The sequence below is a fragment of the Staurois parvus genome, unplaced genomic scaffold (assembly GCF_062004578.1).
Source record: "Staurois parvus isolate SC_StPar_1 unplaced genomic scaffold, SC_StPar_1.0 ptg000031l, whole genome shotgun sequence".
In the NCBI taxonomy this organism is placed as follows: domain Eukaryota; kingdom Metazoa; phylum Chordata; class Amphibia; order Anura; family Ranidae; genus Staurois; species Staurois parvus.
Genome location: NW_028317827.1, coordinates 2,523,074 through 2,544,222, shown reverse-complemented (window position 1 = coordinate 2,544,222; position 21,149 = coordinate 2,523,074). Strand labels below are relative to the sequence as shown.

General features: G+C 42.9%; 1 protein-coding gene across 1 annotated transcript in view; it reads right to left on the bottom strand.

Moving 5' to 3' along the window:
- Positions 1-21,149, bottom strand: part of KCNJ3 (potassium inwardly rectifying channel subfamily J member 3) — a 323,174-nt gene that overhangs the window by 244,433 nt on the left and 57,592 nt on the right. The window contains exon 2 of the mRNA XM_089659642.1: positions 4,629-4,845. Coding sequence (XP_089515768.1) covers positions 4,629-4,845 — 217 coding nt within the window. The remainder of the gene's footprint in view (positions 1-4,628; positions 4,846-21,149) is intronic.

Genomic DNA, 21,149 nt, shown 5'->3' with positions numbered 1-21,149 from the left:
AATGAGGGACAGTTGGGAGCTATGCTGAAGACCATTGTTACAGGGGTTGAAAGTGAGGGAAAATGTTGAGTTGATGCTGGAATAGCAATAGAGGGGATATTTACATAAGAGGAACCTTAGGTGTTTATCTAAGAAAGATTTACCCCTCTTTGGAGATACATTTTTTAACTTTCTGTTGTGGCTACAGGATGGAGAGTAAAGAGAAATCTTCCCAATGGGACACTGATGGCCAAAAAAGGCAGGGATTTGTAACAATTTTCAACTCTATTCAAAACACGCAAAAAAAATCACTTACGGTACTTAATATATTTTAAAAGTACTAATTTCATTTCTCCTGGTACTTTGTCCAGTTTTATCTTTATGTTAAACAGCATCTGACAAAGTCTGATGGGTCTTTAATTAAATGCTTTTGCTTGCAAAGTGCACATGACATTTTCCTTTAAAAGACCGTGCTTGATCAATGGATGGAGACTTAGCCTACAAAGTCCATTGCAGGTCGTTCTTCCTATATACAAAAGATTTCTAAAATTCATACCTAAACCTCTCAGCCATAATAAACCGATACAATATATTTAATTCCCATACAAGCTATTTAGTATGTAAGGGTTTTAGATGAGGCATCAGGATCCAAGATCTCCATACCTGCTCTTCTGTGATGACTTTGACAGCAGTCAGTGGTGACCTACAGACCTCCATCTATCTCAATGACCATAGGTTGCCGCAGGCCACATCACATCTCAGCATATATCCGCAGATCAGCAAACCAGAAATACAGTTTTTTATCAAGATTTCTCTGAATGCTTGGGTTCCTGCTTGTTTAATTGGCTAACTTCCTCTCACAGAACAATGCACAGAGCCTGAATTCAAATTACATTCGCTGTATGAAATACAACATAACCTGCATGCCTTTAGATATGAATTGAAGACCCTTATATTTACTTTAGAAGTAGTTCATCAGTAAGGTTTACTGCAGCTCTAGGACAAGATGCACGTTGTTCCCTATCCAAAGGGTGCCAGTCCTGAATATTTAAAACCACACTGGGACCGAGTAGTAGGTACTTATGTAAAACGTTTCACTTGGTTTTAATTTAAAAGCATTTATCTACTTTAACACTATGGGCTTGCATGTAGGACCCGGGTCAGTGGGCTGGTATATCTCTCACCTATAAGCTGCTCCTGGGCATTTCAACCAAATTCTCTTATATGCTGGAATGAAAGAGGGAAATTTTAGAGGAAAGGGATCTTGATACATGGCATAAATGCTTTCTATGTTCATTTACTGGTATTACAAATGTTGCCCTGATGGAAGCTAATCTGAAGATACTCACTCGATGGTATTAAGTCCCAACTCATTTGGCTAAAATGTACCTTTCCTCTTCTCTGCTATTTTTCCAAGGATGTAATCTGTGAGGGTCCATGTATCATGTTTGATAGGAGTGCCCCAGGATTTGCAGATTCTGGAATGGTGTCTATGCATTATTGCGTAGGGTCACAAGTGTGTTGGTTCCACAAACATCCCATGTTGCTCTTTTTAACACTTCAATAGATAAAATTCCTAAATGTTCAAACACGCCAGATTTTTTCACTTTCTTGGAGTTCAAAATGACTAGAAACAAATTGTGGAAACAACCTTTGGTGTCCTTTCTGCAAGCAAATCATGTGGATTGTTCTTCATGAAAACAGTGTGTCTTACAGGATGCTGTTCAAAGGTTCATAAAGACCTGAGAACCATGGGCTAGATATAACCACATTTTGATTGAAACCTCATGGATACCTCTGGGCGCAGGATGCGAGTGTCTCTACTGTGAACAGACCGGCTATTTTTTCTCTTCTCTTTACCTTTCTTTGCTCTCCTTTCTTTTTTTTCCTTCTTTCTACTTAGGTCTTCTAGGCCCTCAAGGTTCTTGACGGCACATCAGGGTACAATACGCCAGATACTTTATACGGTGTTACCATGCTGGTTACTTTTGCCAATAAGGGGTGAGTTAAATGGGAATTCTGCTGTTGATGAAGCATCCTGCCTTTACGACTGTTAGTTTTTTTTTGTTCCACTTAAACTTTATTGAGGATATACAGGAACATGGACAAAGCAAAACAAGACTATCAATAGCCAGATTACAAAGTACCAAGTAAAAATATAAGGTTAGTATACAAACACAGTGTAGTAAAGGATCTTCATCTCTACAGCAGGGAGCACTCTTATCTATAAGGACTTAAAGAACAAGATAACAATAGTAAGTGGCATATAGGTGAGCAATGCCAAAAGAGAGTTGCTCAGTAATACATGTGCAAGGAATAAACAGCAGTATGTAGACATAACATCTCTATTAACAAAGATATTGAAGGTCTAACTTCTAGGATGTATAAGGAATACCTTGAATCATCCAGGCAAGAGTAAGCATCCAGGAGCAACTCTCACAGCAAATCAGTGGCCCACCACTGATAAAGAGGCTATTCTGGTAAAGATATGTCTCGCAGAATAGGAATAGGCAAAAGAGAAGGGAAGGAGAAAAAAAGAGGGGGGGGACTCCCCAGGGGGTATAGAAGACAGAGTGCAGAAAAAAGCAAGACAAAACAGAAACTGGGGGCCAACCCAGCACACCCAGCCTAATACCCCCCCTCAGCATGCTACCTTTAAGCTGGACCCCTCCTACAATGGGGGTCTTGGATAGGTAAAGCCCAGCAAGTCTCCCAAAAAGGAGATGAGAAAAATGCGGCTAAGGATATACTGTAACCATACATCCTGAGAGACAAAGGGGGAAGGACATTAGTTGTTTATATCCCTCAGCCCCACGACTATTCTTATTGTACCCTGCTAGTCTATGATGTATGACATGAGAGGTGTATTTGTCTTTTTTATTCTTGTTTTTGCACTTTGATATATGAGCAATATTGTGCTGTTGCTTTTTCTGTCTTTATAAAATGAAAATAAAAATACTTATGAAAGCAAAACATGTCCTTTTCTCTGTGTCCATAAAACACACACTGTAGGTAGTAATATGCAACAAACCCTCCTATTCAGTAAAGAGTTCTTATTCTCAATGGCTCAACTCACAAGCCTTGCACATTAGGCTAACAATCCTTACTTAGAGCGGAACTTCACTGCATCTGAGCACCACAAAACAAAAACACTGTTTACCTAATTCTTAATATTTAAAGCAAACTCAGACATCAACCTACATCTCTGTGCTTTACTTTGCTAAGAAATCCCTTTTAAAAACACCCCCTAGCATTTATGGCCATTGCCATCTTGAGTAAGGGCAGATGATTCATGTAGCATTTACTTCCTGGAATCCATCTGCTCTTAGCTTAGGCATGCAGGCAGGAGGGTGTGCTTAGCTAATAAATCCCCTCCTGAAGACTCCTGGGATCTATTACATAATTTGCCTAGGCAGGAAACCAGGAAGTACAAAGAAAAAACTGGTCACCTACCCAGGTCTATAACTGGCTTTTTAAACAGTGAACATGGAAGGCGTCACAAAGTAAAAAATAGGACTATCCAGTTCAACTTGCCAGCCTACCCCAGTTAAATAATGGCTATTGTCGGCAAGGAACATGGATAAGTATAACGTATCAAAAGAGGGGGATAAGAAAGCCAGTTCAAACTGCCAGCCAGTTAGCTATCAAAAACCAAATTAACCTGTCTAAGAACATGCGTTTTAAAAACAGGGGTTTAGTTAGCACACATTTGCAAATACATACGTAAGCCACAGAGCCACATCACGGCACCCTGAGTATCTGTGATCCTAACTCTATAAATCTTGAGAGTCCTCACAATGGAGGAACATGCATTTAAATGGATAGAAACAAGGGCAGGTGAACAAAGGCAGGAGGGTGTGCTTAGCTAATAAAACCCCTCCCGAAGACTCCTGGGATCTATTACATAATTTGCCTAGGCAGGAAACCAGGAAGTAACTGGAGAAATGTAAAAAAAAGTTTAAAACAAGTAAATATAATATACGTTCATATCTACTTACTAATGCTAGTGGCATAAAGATTAAATATAGCTGACTGAGAGAGTGAAGTTCCGCTTTTAAACAAAATTAAATTCAACTCTCTGATGCGCTCTCCAATGCACTCCAATGAAGATCACAGCTATCACCATATGTAGGCCAGACTGCTACAGTGATTTAAAGTATCCTTAGTGGCCCTCCAGATATTATATATGAGTACTTACTGTATATTGAACCAAGCTGGACCAACGTAAGTATCAAAAAAGATAATTCCCCGAATTCCACGTTAGGATTTTTAGTAAGGAAGGGTCATGAAGGAGGTTAGAAGGATAGAACAGAGGTATTTAAAAAATATGCTATAGGACAGATTCTCATCTAAAAGTCAAGCCAACAGTTTTTGTCAAAAGAAGTAGATTTAAGATAGCTATTTTGTGTCAGAAACATCATAATCTGGGTCAAACTCGAGGAATATTTTCAAAGTGGTAGGCTGTCCTACAATTAAAAAAATATATCAAAAATATAAAAAATGCAGTTCTTTGAAAACATTTCTTCCGTCTGAGAGTAAGCGGACACAAGCCAGCACAAATATGGACTCTTTTATTTCCTTGCTTCTAACGAATGGTTCCTTTCTAAACAGCAGATTAAGATTAGGCAATAAAATAAAAGGCAACTCACCAGTTGTTTCCACTATGCCCTCCAGGATGACAACAATTTCAAACTGCTCCGTCTGCATGGATCGCTGGGAGAGGTCATAGAAGGGGCTCTTGGCGTCAATCACGTGGCAGATTGTAAGAGGGGAGACCAGAAAAAGCTGATCAGCCCCTGTGCTGAATCCTACATCCAGTTCCAGCTGATCGAGAGGGAGGAACTCACCCTCGGGTGTCTGCCGAGACTAGACAAGCATGCAGAAGAAGAGAGAAAGACATTATCACTAGGATGGCAGCTTTCATGACAGGCTGACATTGCATTACATCACTGCAAACATCTGACATTTTCAATTACAGGAGACACGTTTCCTCTCTATATGTTGTATGGCATTATTCAGGGACCTATGAACAGTATAGATGGGGAGGGTTAGGGGCCTACAACTTTGTAGGTATTAAAATCTTAGAATGCCTCATCAGCAAAATGTTTTAAAGCAAACCTTTCCCAGGAGAATCATGGAACTGCCATTGGTTACTTCTCATTCTGCAAATGCTAGTTGCTTTTTTAAAGTTTTGCTCTTTTTCAATCTGCAGATTTCATTGGAAGGATACCCTTGGTAGAACCTTGCACCCTCCTCCTGGCAGGCTGGTTGATGACAGTTGAAGGCTATCATTCCATTGCCCTTAGCATCTAGGTAGTTCAGGGAATTGCACTGATAAATGCTGGACCCAGCGGCCATGAGAAGGACAGCAAGTACATGTTGGGAGATGGAAAGCGGGAAGGTGGTAAAAGTATTGGGACTTTTTTAACTTTAATGCAGTGAATGCACTAAAGTGATATTCAACTCAAGGCCAAAATTTAATATGTTGCAGTTTACCAATCATTAGATGTGGTGGCTGCATTAGTTTTTGTTTTCCTTCTGTTTTCACCTAATGTTGGTGGCAGTAACACACCTCCTGTATTACAATGACGCCACTCTGGATGGAAGAGCACAGTGGCACCTTTGAATAGCAGCATTGTTATCCTGGGGGAGGGGAGTGTTAGATGTACTAGCAGATTAAGTCCCCTTTCGCATGGGGCAGACCCGTCAGTGGATCTGCTTGCTCAGTGGGGGATTTACCCGCTGATCCCTGCTGAGCAAGCGCATGACAGGTTTGTGTCTGCTCCGCTTATGCAGAGCAGACACGGACACAGCTCACTGTCCTCTGTGGGCTGTCGGATGGAAACGGACCACCAGTCCATTTCCGTCCAACTGTCATCCAATCCGATCAACCAGAACAGATCTCTATCCATCTGTTTTTAGCACACAGGATCAGATCGGATGCAGGTGAGTGTAAGCAGACACATGACCATTTACATAGAGCAATGGAGCATCTGATTGGATCCACTTTAAAAATGATGGGTCCACTCGTGTGAAAGGGGCCTTAGATATACTAACAAACTGAAGCCAAACTCCAGCTAACACTTTATAAACAGTTAGAGCAAACTTTTGTTTCCATATTGGGATGAAGATTTTACCTAAATAAATAAAAGCTGACAATTGTAATCACCACGGTCAGTAGTAAATGGCTTGTTTCATCCCTTTAACTGCTATATCTGTAGGACAGCTGGTTCTGTTCAAAAACAACAGACTTACTGGCCAGAGCACCAGGTGAAAACAAAGGAAAAAAAGAAAAAGAATGCAGCAAACACATCTAAGAACTGGTAAGCTGCAATATAATAAATGTTTTCTTTTGGGGTTACTACTGCTCTAACCCTTTCGCTGCCAAGCCCATACATTTTACACATAATCTAGAGGCTGCAGCCATTGGGATTGTGTATAAAGCTGACAAGCAGACCCGTGCCTGTTAGGTGGAAGCAGTTGGGCGGCTGTGCTGCTACCCGATTGCTTCCACATACCCCCAATAATGCCCCCCCAGCCACGTCTCTGCCATGTAATCAGGGCTCTGCTTGGCCATCTATGGGCCCAGGACCAACATCGTGGGTGCTGGCAGGTGGAGGGGAGAGAGGAGAGCAGACACACATCCTTCTTGCTGTGACCCAGAAAGTGTTGTGTATGATGTCACTTCTGGGTCACCCTTTAATTACGATTTAATGTGATTTAAATTGCAATACATTCAGTGGAGCCCAGAGGAGACATGCAGCATTTTTTAGACCCTGCATGTCTCTTAAAAGATAATCTGTCACCTAAAAATCATCACATAGGGGATGCAAAAAAAAGGTAATTTCTTTTTTTTTTATTGCAAAAAAGGTGGCAGGTGGAGGGGAGAGAGGAGAGCAGACACACATCCTTCTTGCTGTGACCCAGAAAGTGTTGTGTATGATGTCACTTCTGGGTCACCCTTTAATTACGATTTAATGTGATTTAAATTGCAATACATTCAGTGGAGCCCAGAGGAGACATGCAGCATTTTTTAGACCCTGCATGTCTCTTAAAAGATAATCTGTCACCTAAAAATCATCACATAGGGGATGCAAAAAAAAGGTAATTTCTTTTTTTTTTATTGCAAAAAAGTAAAGTTACACCCAACATCCCCATAACATCCTCCCCAAAAAATGTTAACCCCCCCACCCACATATACGCACATAGGTGCCCTCGATGTATGTGTTTACGCTCATATGTGTGAAAACGTTGATTGCGATACACATGTTACATATCACTACGCACAACGAAGTGAGAACAATAATTTTAGCACAAGACCTCTTCTGTAACACTAACCTGATGACCTGTTTGAAGTCTCACCTAGAGAAAATATAGGGTACTGAACTTTGTCGCCATTTCATGGGAACATACAAATTTAAGATTTGACATGTTGGGTATCTATTGTCATGGAAATTTTGTATTGTTGGTCGAACTTTAAATGTGTCATATATGAGTGTTATTCATATGTCTCTCGTGTGGCTTAATTAAAGCTCTGAAGGCTGCAATTGGGCCATGCGCATGTACAATGTATGTATTACAGTACTCAGCTTGGTAATGGATGAGATGGCAGATCTGCGCTTATAGACCGGCGTGTATGCCACCACAGCATTCGATGCGAATGTCGCTGGCAGTAGACCGTGGGCCTGTATCCACATATCAGCAGCATAGTACCACATGGGCTTCATAACGCAAGGCGCCAAGCGGTGTGAACTCCACGTGTAGGCTTATGCATATCTTACAACCCATTACCAACTTGAAACTGTATCTTGGATGGATGTGTTTTAATAAAGATCGTATCGGGCCCATCCAGGTACAGACTGGTGTTTAGCTTAGGGAATACTTGTACAAAGGATTTGCATGCCAATGGGAGCTAGTAGGACAGGAAATATGACCTCAGATGGCTCATGGGGGGGAAGGGGAGGAAGTCTGCTGACCTCAGAAGGCTCATGGGGGAGGACCAGTGATAGATAATAAGAAAGGCTATGCTCCAATCGAAATGTACATCCTGTGTATAGGCACTCCCCATTGCATTGTTCGGTGGGAGGGGATTGACTTTATTCATGTGGGGGGCATGTGTGTATTTTTAATAAAACCAGGGGCTGAGTCTGAAACGAGCCCTTATGTGAATTCAACCATCATCCTGAGAGTGTCGTTTGATCATTCTAGGGTAACGGAGCTCCATCATCCCCACATTTCAACAGAAGCTAAAAGTAGTTGGATGGGCAGGAATCGTGTAGTTTAGCTACAGTCGTGGTAAGCGAGATTCACACAGCTTTATGGGGGATTTCTGCGCATCCAACTGCGAGTACTCACGGTAAGGAGAAATTCGTTAAAGCGAATTTCCAAGACAGTTTGGCGAGCCTGGTGGATACTAACGCGTATTCTTGCATAGCTAACCCAGTACGAGGGGGAAATGAGCCATCTAAAAAAAGTATGCCGGCACATTTCAGGTCTCTCTGCCATTAAGAGGATCGCTTTTTGCGCGTTCGTGTGGCTGATTTCGTTCTCTGTTAGCTAACAAGAATTACCGCTTAGCAAGGACCTAGTTTTTTGTCCTAAACTCTTGATTTGTGGGTGAAAGACGAGGGTTTGTCTCTGCGGAGAGCAGCAGAGGGGTGGGTTTGGTTGGCTGGATTTGGTCAAGTTTAAAAATCTTCCAACCAAAAATTAAACGGGTATATGTTTTAGTGGGTAAAAGTTGTTGCATAGTGTTAGGTAAGTATTTGTGGGTTGTAGGTACTGTGGTGATTGCTCTACCCCCCTCCACGTGAGGTAATTATTACAGTGCTGAAAGGCTTAGGTTAATTGTTAACTGCTGTAAGATCTCTGTGTGTATGTAGTCTGTGCAATGTTTTGTGGTACTACTGCTCCCAGCAAGCATGCAGCAGGGGGTCCTTTCTGTTACATGTGCATGTTAGTGTGACATGTTGGTGTTTTATATCTGTTCTGTGATTGTGCCAAATTGTGTTGTATGTGTACTTCATATTGTTGTGTAATTGTCCAGTGTATGTTCTGTCCAAAAGTCTGTTTTATGTAAGAGGTTAGAGGCAATTTTGAGGCTAGAGTCTGCCGTGTGCTCCTCTGTGGGGGGTCATTCTAGTGTTACCATGTGCTTCCCTGTGGGGGGTCATTTTCTTGACTAACCACATGTACTCCTTTTGTTTGGTGGCCATTTTGTTAATGACCATGTGCTTTCCCTGTTGGTGGCCATTTTGTTGAGTACCACATGTGCAGTAATCTCTATGCAATGTGCATGAAGTTTCCTATATGCATTTGACCCATATTGTGTTTTTAATCCAAATTTTTTACAGTTTCATTTGTTTGCTTTTAGCTTTAAATTTGCGTATTGCCGGCCAATTTAAAGTGTGTTAAGCGAGTTTTTCCCTCACGTGTTCCACATTTAGTGAGCGTGGTGAAGTCTGGGTTTTTGCACATAGATTTCTTGTATAGTGATTATGTTTTTCTTGTGTTTTTCTTGTTAAAAGTAGTTCCTTATTGTAAAGCGGGTTTGTTTTAAAGCTGCTGCGTTGCGTGTTTCGCGTCCAGCACACTTTTTGTGTAAACGGTTTTAGGTGGTTGCAGTGAAGATCGCGTGTGTAGCGCAGATTGTTTAGCGGCGCTGATAGGATTGATTTTCGCGTCAGCAACGGGTTATTCTTGGCGCAGTTTTTTGGTTCACCTCTGTGTAATTGTTTTACTGTGACACGTCCCATGTTTTTCATAAGGATCCACTTTGTCCTTTTTAACAGTTTTTCAGGTTGAAAAAGGGTTTTTCTGTGTGTATTAGGAAAGTTTTTTTCTTTACACAAATTTCCTAAAGGTCAGTTAGCAGGTTTCCGGCCAGCCAGTGACCCCTAAGTAACATCCAAGAACCCCTCTTTTTGTTTTGACTTGTGTTAGCTACTGTGTGCTGGGAGAGAAAAGCCACTTTCATCATTGTGCGGTGTGGCCTGCCAAACACAGTGGGTGATGAGAACCACATAAATTACGCTGTGCGAGTGGGCGGTCCAGGGAAGTATAACACTTAGCCTGGTTACCACAAACACTTCGGGTGGTCAGGATCACATAAATTGTGCTGTGGGAGTGGGAGGTGTGCTCTCAGTCTGACCGCCACTTGATGCGCTTCGGGTGATCGATAAGTATCACATAAATTACGCTGTGCTGGGAAAGTGGTGGAATCAGGCCTCTCGGTAGGATCCCACCGAGTGCTCCAGGGGGTAAACAGGTACCCGGACGCGGGATATATACCAGTGACTAGTCACGATGGGCAGTAGTCAGTCCATGAAGAGAGAGGGGGAACCAGCCCTCTTCAGGGTAAGGACAGCTGCACAACTGATGAAGGTGAGTTTGGGGGGGAAGTCTACAGAACCCCTCAAAAGGTGGAATAAATGGTCGAAGGGTACCAGATGGGAAATTCCCCGGGAAGGTACATTTGACGCATGGAGGTGGGAAAAATTCATCTCTGAATTTGGACCACGAATGCAGGCGTCAGAACTAGAGATCGCACAGCTATGGCTTCACAGATCAATCCGATTAGGGAAGCAGGGCATACATAAACTGGTATCTGTCCGGAAGAACCAGGTGATGTATACCTGGCCTCCAGAGGGAATAAAACAGGAGGATCCAGTGTCAGAGGTGGAGGAAGCTCTTTCAGGGCTGACTCTACTAAGGCAGGCAGGATCAGGGTCTGCTGGGGTTCCCCAACAACCAACAGTGGCTGAGAGAAGTATAACTGCACCTGTCTCTTCTGTTAGTGACGTCACTCTTGATGTACCTTCTGTGTCTTCTGTATCTATGCCTCAGCCTCTACCTCTACCTCTCCCTTCTTCCTGCTTCACCCCAGCTCCTTCTGTTTCCAACTATGAAGCCTACTCAACAACCGATTTGCAGACTATCTGTGAATCAAGGGGAATAGACACCCGGTTAAGAAACAGGGCGGATTGCATCAAAGCGCTACGAACCACTGATCAGACCCCTGCCCCCAGCTATACCCTGATCTGAGGGACCTCAAACCTGAAGGTGCAGTAAGCGAGGTGGTTAATCTAAGCCCACCGATGAAGCTGGGTCAGCCCTTGCACTCTTCCCGGACCGAGGCCTATCCAGTCAGAGTGCAGCAATTTGAAGGTCCTCCCAATGCACAGGGGGAACGGACTTTAGGGGAACGGGTAGTTTGGCATGTCCCCTTCACCCCGGCAGAGATCCGCACTATTCTGGCTGAGCTCCCGGACTATCGAGTCAATCCGAGAGGATTTGCTCGAATGTTTGGACAAAACCAGTTCAGCTATGGTATGAGCGGGTCAGATTGTGCGCAGATCCTGCGGGCTAAGGTGGGCATGGAAGTGGCCAGTACAGTGATTGCAGGGTGCTCTATAACCACGCATGAGGAGATGACTTCAGGGGGCAAAGAGTTCTGTACACAGCTAAAGGCAAAGCTTCCAGAAATGTATGGTGCTACCTCTACTACGGACATGATGAAGCTCACCCAGGGTCCTAATGAGGAAAGCGCCTGCTTCTGGCGCCGTCTCAAGCAGACGGCACTGGAATGCGGATCTGGAAGTTGGACCTGATGCTCCAACTGAAGGGGTAAAGGTGACCGCGACGCACATTCTGTTGCGGGCCAAATTTTTGGAAGGCATCAATATTAAAATTCGGGAAAGGCTGGTTCTGGCCCGACCCGAATATAATGAGATGTCTATCCCTGCTATCCTTTCCACTCTTGCGGCAATAGAGAGGGAAATGGATAGAAGAAAACAAGACAAGGCCAAAGTTCTTATGTCCCAGACCCCACACGAAAAACCAAGGGATCTGAGTCACAGGAAGGATAGGCCCCCACCCAGGTGCTTCCAGTGCCACCAAATGGGGCACATGAGGAGGAGCTGTCCCCAATTACCTAAAGGTCGGTGGCAGTTCATTCCTGATGAGTCCTCCGCCCCTATGACCACCATGGTAAGTAACTCCTATGAATTCTCATAGGAAGTTGACAAATCGGTGTCGGCCCAGATCCATCTTTTTCTAGAGGAATTAAAATATTCCCTCCCTTGCCTCACCGACACCAGTGCAGCAAGAACGGTCTTGCGAAAACAGGACATCCAAGGCAAGGTACCCCTCTCAGGGGAAAGCCCTCCTAACCCCTACTAACCTCACTATCAAACGATGCACTATTCTTAACCCAGCTTCTCTTCTTCCTGTATTGGAAGATGAGAAGGGGGGGAGGACAGCAATGACAGTGCTGAATTTTGCAACACGACTAACAATACTAACACCTCTTCTGCTAACATGTCTTCTTTGTCCACTACTAACCTCTCTTCCAAAGGACACGACTGCATTTCTTTGGTGGAACTGGAGTCAGCGGCGACACACCCCATATCACCCCGAGAGTAGCGGTAAGGTTGAACGTCTTCCGATACCCAAAAACCTTGGCCTGAGTGTCCCCCCATTGCCCCCTATTCCATCCGGAATGCCCCTCGGCAACCACATGGGCTGTCACCCTACGAGGTGTTGTTTGGGGGAACTCCCAAAACAGGGTTGTACTTTCCTCAACAGTTGTCGTCTTTGCATTCACAGCTTACAGGTTATGTGCAATCTCTGCAACGGGAGCTGCAGAAGATACACCACTGGGTTCGTAAATCGCTCCCGGATCCAAATGCAATAACAGGTGTTCTTTCTATTGAGCCAGGTGATTGGGTCGTCCTAAAGAAACATCAAAGAACCGAACTCGAGCCACGGTTCACCGGACCATACCAAGTCCAGCTGACGACACCTACCTCACTCAAGCTCGAGGGACAAGACAACTGGGTGCACGCAAGCCACTGCAAGAAGCTTTTCAGCTACACCAGAGAATGAGGGGTGTCATTTTCCTTTTTCTTTTTGTTTGTATGTCTTACATGTGTGTAAACGGAGGAAAAGACGGCAGATACCCCAACCTTTTATTTAAAATGCACCTGCGTTTAGCCAGAACCGCCAACAAAACCAACTGTTGGGTATGCTCTAAGCCCCCACCCAGTCATCACATGTCCGCAATGGCCGCTGTTCATGCCCTATATGACATCCGCGTCGGCATGAAAAAGCAAGGGACCCCTGGTCAGCCCCCACGTAGACATTTGTCGGTAGAACTTAATGACACATTTTTAGCAGGTAACATCAGTTTTAGCACCAATATTAGCTCTAGCTCCAGTAGGACCCTCTTCAGTCCATTATGGGTAACTGGACAGCTAGGCAGCCCTCAGGTGTGCTTTAACATCAGCTTTGGCACAGGTAACAAGTTTGTTGGGACTACCACCTGTGAGGGAGGTATAACTGTCAATCTGACTAACCAGACTTCCCTTCTGAGTAACCACACTGACCGACCAGACCACGTGTGTTGGAAGGACGGATGTGATGTGCAGACTGAGGGAGCAATCCCCCAGTCTGTGCAACTGTTGCTCAATGCCAGAGGCCGAACGAGGAACTCCTCCTGCTCTGCTCTGACAGGTCCATACTATTTTCTGTGTGGTTCGGCAGCCTATAGAACATTTCCCCAGAAAGCGAAAGGTTCGTGTGCCTTCATAAAGCTAGTCCCCGCATCCTATGTAGTGATGGATCATGAAGAGTTGATGGTCCACAAGAAGGTAAGGATGGCAGGGAGAGTTCGCAGAGAGCTGTTCTCTGAGGGCGACCAGGCATGGGCTTGGTTCCCCTCATGGACAGGATGGGGAATAGAACTTATGAAGCGCCTGAACAATTTTTCTGTCATCGTGGATAGTATGTTTAACGAGACCGTAGAGGCTGTCAGAGAAATTGCCCAAGAACAACGGCAAATGGGAATTTTAGTGCTTCAGGAGAAGATGGCCCTTGATTATCTTTTAGCCGCCAAAGGGGGGTTCTGTGAGTTCATCGGAGAGGATTGTTGTACTTGGATAGAAGACACCGATGACAAGGTCCAGGCCCATATGGACAAAGTTAGTGAACTACAGGGAAAAGCTAGAGCTATAGCTAGTGAGGGTTGGAATCCGTTCAAGGGTTTGGGAGGATTGGGAGATTCCCTGTTCTCCATCGGATCTTGGTTGAAGGAAGTGGGAGTGTATGTCCTGATGCTTCTCTTTTTCATCTGCCTTTTATATGCTGCGGTGAGATGTTCCTGTTGCCTCATCGACCGTGTAAGCCAAGCTCGGGCAGACGACCACATCTCCATGCCCGCTCCTGGGATTTCACTCCAACCACTGATCGGAGGAAGACCTCACCAACCAACCACCTTCTCTACAGATTACGTCCTGGCTTCCCTCTAATTTATCTCTCTGAAGACCACATTCTCCAAGACCTTCAAGCAAGCTTCAAGCCTCATCACGGTTTGTGTCTGCGATTTGGAAAACTGTCTGGGTCGAGACCAGCCTTGTGTGGCCCCGTCTGCAGGGGCAATTTGAGAATCTATTGCTGGATCTCCCCAGACCACCGTGGGATCACAAGCCTTATTCATACCACAAATCTGTTTGTGGTTTTTGCAAGAGCCTTCCTGTAGTGAAGGTTCCAACGCTCTTGAGGATCATTGCTTCAATCAAGCCTGTTTGCGTCGTGTCTGCGTCGGGTCTTGTTGTTTCAGGTACCCCGTGGAGCTTTATTCTCAGGGACAACTACAGGAACTCTTTGAGGTTTGAGACTACACCCATCAAGCTGAAGAAGATCAAGAAGGGACACGAGGAGAATATGATAAAACAGGAGGGAATGTCATGGAAATTTTGTATTGTTGGTCGAACTTTAAATGTGTCATATATGAGTGTTATTCATATGTCTCTCGTGTGGCTTAATTAAAGCTCTGAAGGCTGCAATTGGGCCATGCGCATGTACAATGTATGTATTACAGTACTCAGCTTGGTAATGGATGAGATGGCAGATCTGCGCTTATAGACCGGCGTGTATGCCACCACAGCATTCGATGCGAATGTCGCTGGCAGTAGACCGTGGGCCTGTATCCACATATCAGCAGCATAGTACCACATGGGCTTCATAACGCAAGGCGCCAAGCGGTGTGAACTCCACGTGTAGGCTTATGCATATCTTACAACCCATTACCAACTTGAAACTGTATCTTGGATGGATGTGTTTTAATAAAGATCGTATTGGGCCCATCCAGGTACAGACTGGTGTTTAGCTTAGGGAATACTTGTACAAAGGATTTGCATGCCAATGGGAGCTAGTAGGACAGGAAATATGACCTCAGATGGCTCATGGGGGGGGAAGGGGAGGAAGTCTGCTGACCTCAGAAGGCTCATGGGGGAGGACCAGTGATAGATAATAGGAAAGGCTATGCTCCAATCGGAATGTACATCCTGTGTATAGGCACTCCCCATTGCATTGTTCGGTGGGAGGGGATTGACTTTATTCATGTGGGGGGCATGTGTGTATTTTTAATAAAACCAGGGGCTGAGTCTGAAAACAGCCCTTATGTGAATTCAACCATCATCCTGAGAGTGTCGTTTGATCATTCTAGGGTAACGGAGCTCCATCATCCCCACATTTCAACAGAAGCTAAAAGTAGTTGGATGGGCAGGAATCGTGTAGTTTAGCTACAGTCGTGGTAAGCGAGATTCACACAGCTTTATGGGGGATTTCTGCGCATCCAACTGCGACTACTCACGGTAAGGAGAAATTCGTTAAAGCGAATTTCCAAGACACTATTTACTTGGTGCAACCTTGTCTTTTATATTTTACCAAAAATGTGCATAATGTATTGTGTTTGTTTTCCCTAAAATTCACTTTGGTGTGTTTTTTACTGAAATTTTGCGTTTCCTAGACCTTTGCGGTAATATCCTGTGACATAAAAAATAAGAACTACCACTATTTTATTCTCTGCAGTGTCAGCTTTCAGAAATAATATAATGTTTGGTAGTTTTGTGTAATCTTCAGACCTAATGCTTTTTTAAACAAGTGTGCAAAAAAATGCAAAAACGGCTCTGGCAGTGAAAGGGTTAAAGAGAAAGTGTAGCCTTTAGAACCACTTTAAATATTGTATTGCAGGATAGTTTTAGAGCTGTGTTTAGGTAGACCAGGGTTAAAGTTATGTCCCCTGTCTAGTGAAATTCATCCCTTCTCTTCGTCTTGATGACCTTTGTCTCTAGGACCGAAAGTTAGGAAATCAAACATTTTTATATACTTTAAAGCGTTCTTAAACCCAAAAGCTTCCCTAAACTTATCCTTTAACTTTAGTGGAGCAGCAGATTTTTTTTACTTGTTCACATCAACTGGACCTCCCGAACTGAGAAAAATAAATCACCAAAACAACTGGTGTATATGTAGCACCCTCCTAGTTAGCTAGGGGAAGCTAGATTCTAAATGTTTAGATAGAGGCTTAGTAGCAGCCTGTGGAGATAGTCAGAGGGAGGTCAAATGCAGGCCATGAGGCTCTGCAGACTAGCTTTTTGGGTCTTCCCCCTGCATTAGAATTTTGGAGAAGATTCCAGAAGCAGTGGAAGGGGGTGAGGAGTGGCTGGTCTGCACTCTCAAGGGATCCTGGCCAATCCCCAACAGGAGGCTTGGCATGAGGCCAGGACAACCCTTAAAAGTGACAGAGCCTGCTCAGCAGCAGGAGAGTTCAGGTGGAAGATGGAGAAGTGATGCTGGAGAGAAGGAGTCTGGGAGGGGGCCCAGATGGAGAGGGGCTCACCTACAGCCAGACGGTTTTGGAAGGAGGAAAGCTAGGAACGTCACCAACTTCCAGAGCAAGGATCACTGCAAGGACTAGTCACTGTGTCCTGGATGCAAGTCTGAATGAATGGAAATGCTTGTTGCCTGACTGCACAGGACTATAGGGGGACCCAAACTTCAGTGACTCCTAAGGGGGTAGTGCTACATATACTGTATTTAGGCTGTTCAGATGACCATATTGAATGGTAACATGTGACAAAAAAATTCTGTACTGTTTTTACTTTTTGTTTTCTGATGTAAAGCACTTTAAAACATCCCACAGAATTAACAAAAGCACTCAATACTTTTACTAGCTTTTTTATTGCATACTGTTATCTTTTAAAAAAATAATAATAGTAATTTCAACATTCCACAAAAGCACAAGAAAAACTCAGATTAATAACATTACAAATGCACATCGAAATAGTGTTATCGCATATAAGGAGATGTGAGAATGTATTTAATTGCATGTGTTACTCTGTGTAAAAAGAAACATTTTCAGTTATTTTGAAGAAAAAAAGAAGACAAATATAACATTCATAGGAAAAAAGAAGACAACTAAATCAAGTGACAGCCATATCCTGTAAAACCAGCGTTACAGGGAAACTCCAGTCAACAAGTACAATTATATAGTAAACTGCTAATGTAATCCAGGAAATACAATCTCTATGGTAACAAGAGGAAGCCCTCTCCTTGTAGTTTTTGAATATACATTTTTTATTATCTCTTTTAATCAGATGGAGCAGGGCTGTTGTAGAGTCTTTTGACAGGACTGCATCCTCTTGCCATTGATTATGTGCTATGCTACCTTCCTCGCTGAGCACTACACCTGAGTTACCTCAAAGAATGCAATAGATATGAAAAATAATTCCAAATTTAAATATAACTATACAATTATGATTTAATTTTAAAATAATTAGAAAATAATAAAGAACATATAGAAAATCATTTTGCATGAAATGAGGTGGTCAAGAGGCACGACCAGAATAGGCATGCCTATTAACATGTATGCAACCATCTTCTGTCTTTCAGTTGCGTACGTGGCATGAATTGTCCATCTGTCAAGTTATCCCTTTCTTGGTCTGCTTAAATATGATGCATTAGTTGCTCTTTTCAAACTGTAAACTACCACTTTGTATGTTGTTAAAGAAAAACTGTGATTTCAACAATATCATTTGTTTGGCTGTTAAAATATAACTAAAGCCAAAATGTATGCATTTTGTATGAGATAGAGAAAGTTGGGAGCCCTGCCAGTTTTTTTTTCATCTTTGACCCATTAGGCAATTACCTTTACTTTCTGTGCCATAGACACAACAGTAAGTGAATATCCTCAAACAAGGCTGCTGATAAGGCAGTACAGCCAGCCCTCCTGGGCTATATGGTGCCCCTGTGATTTCTAACAGCAACCCTGTCTTCAAAGTGAGAAAAAAGCATTCTTCCTTCTTAGACAGCTGTCACTGGAGCAAGTATTCCCACAGGAATATTTATTTTCTATTCCTGTTTGATGGCAACTCAAAATTTTGGTACCCCCCTCACTTTCAGTCCCAGTGACAATGGTCTCCAAAACAAACAGAGAGTGGTTTCCCTAACAAGGACACACAATAAAAATACAAACCTGACAAGGGTTGTAACTACTCATCAAAATCTAAAATAAAAATTTAGGCATTAAATACATTTTAACCAATTGCCCTTCGGAAGATTTTACCCCCTTCCTGACACTGATCAGGCCATTTTTTGCTATACTGCACTGAGCTACTTCAGTTGACACTTGTGCGGTCATGCAACACTGTACCCAAACTAAATTTATATCTTTTTTTTTTTTAACATTAAACAACTCTCTTTTTGCAGTGTTTGATCTCTACTGGGGGTTTTATTTTTTGCGCTATAACTGAAAAATTTGAAATAAAACCCAATATTTTCTTCTTTATGCCATAAAACATATACAATAAAACAATTTTTTTAAAAATCAAATTTCTAGGTGTATAGAAAAATTAAGGGACTTTGGAGTAAGGATTGGGGTAAGTCAGTTGTAGAATTTCTTTGTGGGAGGTATTTTGCCTCTTGTTTTAAGCTATGGATCTATAACTATTCTAATTTTCTACAGCTTGGTCCTTCTATGTCCCCTGTGATCACTATTTGGACCCCAATCCTCGCCATCAGTCATAAAAGCATCTTTATAATTTGTTATTGGAGACACTTTGGGTAAGCATGGCAGACCAAGGTTTTCAGATAAAACCAAATGTATTGTTTACTAATTGTTCTGATCACTGATATTTTTGTAATTTTTGGGTACAACTTTTTTGTATATTTTTGTATGTAGCTCTAGAATAAGCAGCGATCATTTTCCCTGAAGAAGCCCTGATGGGTGAAACATGTTGGGACTACTGAAAATCAATGAACTGCTTGTAAAATATAGTTTGTCAGCCATACTTTGTGCATGTCTGCTTTTTAGCAAAACATTTTAATTTTGCAATTAAATAAATGTTATTTTAACTTTAAAGATATTCTAAGGAAATGTTCTATGACTATAAATATGTTTTCATGTTGTGAAGTACCTTTAAAGTCCCTTAATTGTTCTAAACACCTATCTATTAAAATGCAATGTAGGTTCAGTTTATTTATATCGACAGCCAATAATATTAATCTGGAATTTTTTTTTTAACTAGTAATGGCGGAGATCAGAGACTTATAGTGCGGCGGGCAATCTGACATTTTGTGGGAACTGACTAACTGACTAACTGACACTGACATCTCCAGTGACACTACTACAGTGATCAGTGCTAATAATTAACACTGTCTTAATGACACTGGCTGGGAAGGGGTAAACATCTCGGGCAATCAAAGGGTTAACTGTGTGCCTAGCAAATGTCTATGTGTATACTGTGTACTGTTTTTACTAAAGGATGTGACGGTTTTAATCCCATCCTCTGCAGGGAGACAAAACTGCCACATCCCTGCTGACAATACAGAGATCTGTGTTGTTTACCAAAGCACAGCTGGATGAGCGGACGCGCAAGTGCACCTCCTACCTGGAAATACAGTGCCTTGAAAAAGTATTCATACCCCTTGAAATTTTCCGCAGTTTGTCATATTACAACCCAAAATGTAAATGCATTTTATTGGGATTTTATCTGATAGACCAACACAAAGTGGCACATAATTGTGAAGTGGAAGGAAAATGATAAATGGTTTTAAACATTTTCCACAAATAAATATGTGAAAAATGTGATGTGCATTTGTATTCAGCCCCCCTGAGTCAATACTTTGTAGAACCACCTTTCGCTGAAATTACAGCTGCAAGTCTTTTTGGGGATGTCTCTACCAGCTTTGCACATCTAGAGAGTGACATTTTTGCCCATTCTTCTTTGCAAAATAGATCAAGCTGTCAGATTGGATGAAGAGCATCTGTGAACAGCAATTTTCAAGTCTTGCCACAGATTCTCAATTGAATTTAGGTCTGGACTTTGACTGGGCAATTCTAACACATGAATATGCTTTGATCTAAACCATTCCATTGTAGCTCTGGCTCTATGTTTAGGGTCATTGTCCTGCTGGAAGGTGAACCTCTGCCCCAGTCTCAAGTCTTTTGCAGACTCTAACAAGTTTTCTTATAAGATTGCCCTGTATTTGGCTCCATCCATCTTCCCATCAACTCTAAAAAGCTTCCCAGTCCTTACTGAAGAAAAGCATCCTCACAACATGATGCTGCCACCATCATGTTTCACGGTGGGGATGGTGTGTTCAGGGTGATGTGCAGTGTTAGTTTTCCGCCACACATAGCGATTTGCTTTTAGGACAAAAAGTAAAATTTTGGTCTCATCTGACCAGAGCACCTTCTTCCACATGTTTGCTGTGTCCCCCACATGGCTTCTTACAAACTGCAAATGGGACTTTTTATGGCTTTCTTTCAACAATGCCTTTCTTCTTCTCCCTCTTCCATAAAAGCCATATTTGTGGAGTGCACAACTAATAGTTGTCCTGTGGACAGATTCTCCCACCTGCGCTGTGGATCTCTGCACCTCCTCCAGAGTTACCAGCCTCTTGGCTGCTTCTCTGAGTAAGGCTCTACTTTGCCTGTCTGTCAGTTTAGGTGGACGGCCCTGTCTTGGTAGGTTTACAGTTGTGCCATACTCTTTCCATTTTAGGATGATGGATTGAACATTGCTCCGTAAGATGTTCAAAGTTTGGGATTTTTTTTATAACCTAACCCTGCTTTAAACTTCTCCACAACTTTATCCCTGATCTGTCTGGTGTGTTCCTTGGCCTTCATGATGCTGTTTGTTCACTAATGTTATCTAACAAACCTCTGAGGGCTTCACAGAACAGCTGTATTTATACTGAGATTAACCTTTTGCCGCCCGGCCAATGGCCGATTGGCGGCCGGAAAAATCACTCAGCATTCCGGGTGGACGCCATATGGCGTCCTTTGGGGCATGCGCAGTTTGCGCACCTACAGAGCCGCGCAGCGGCGT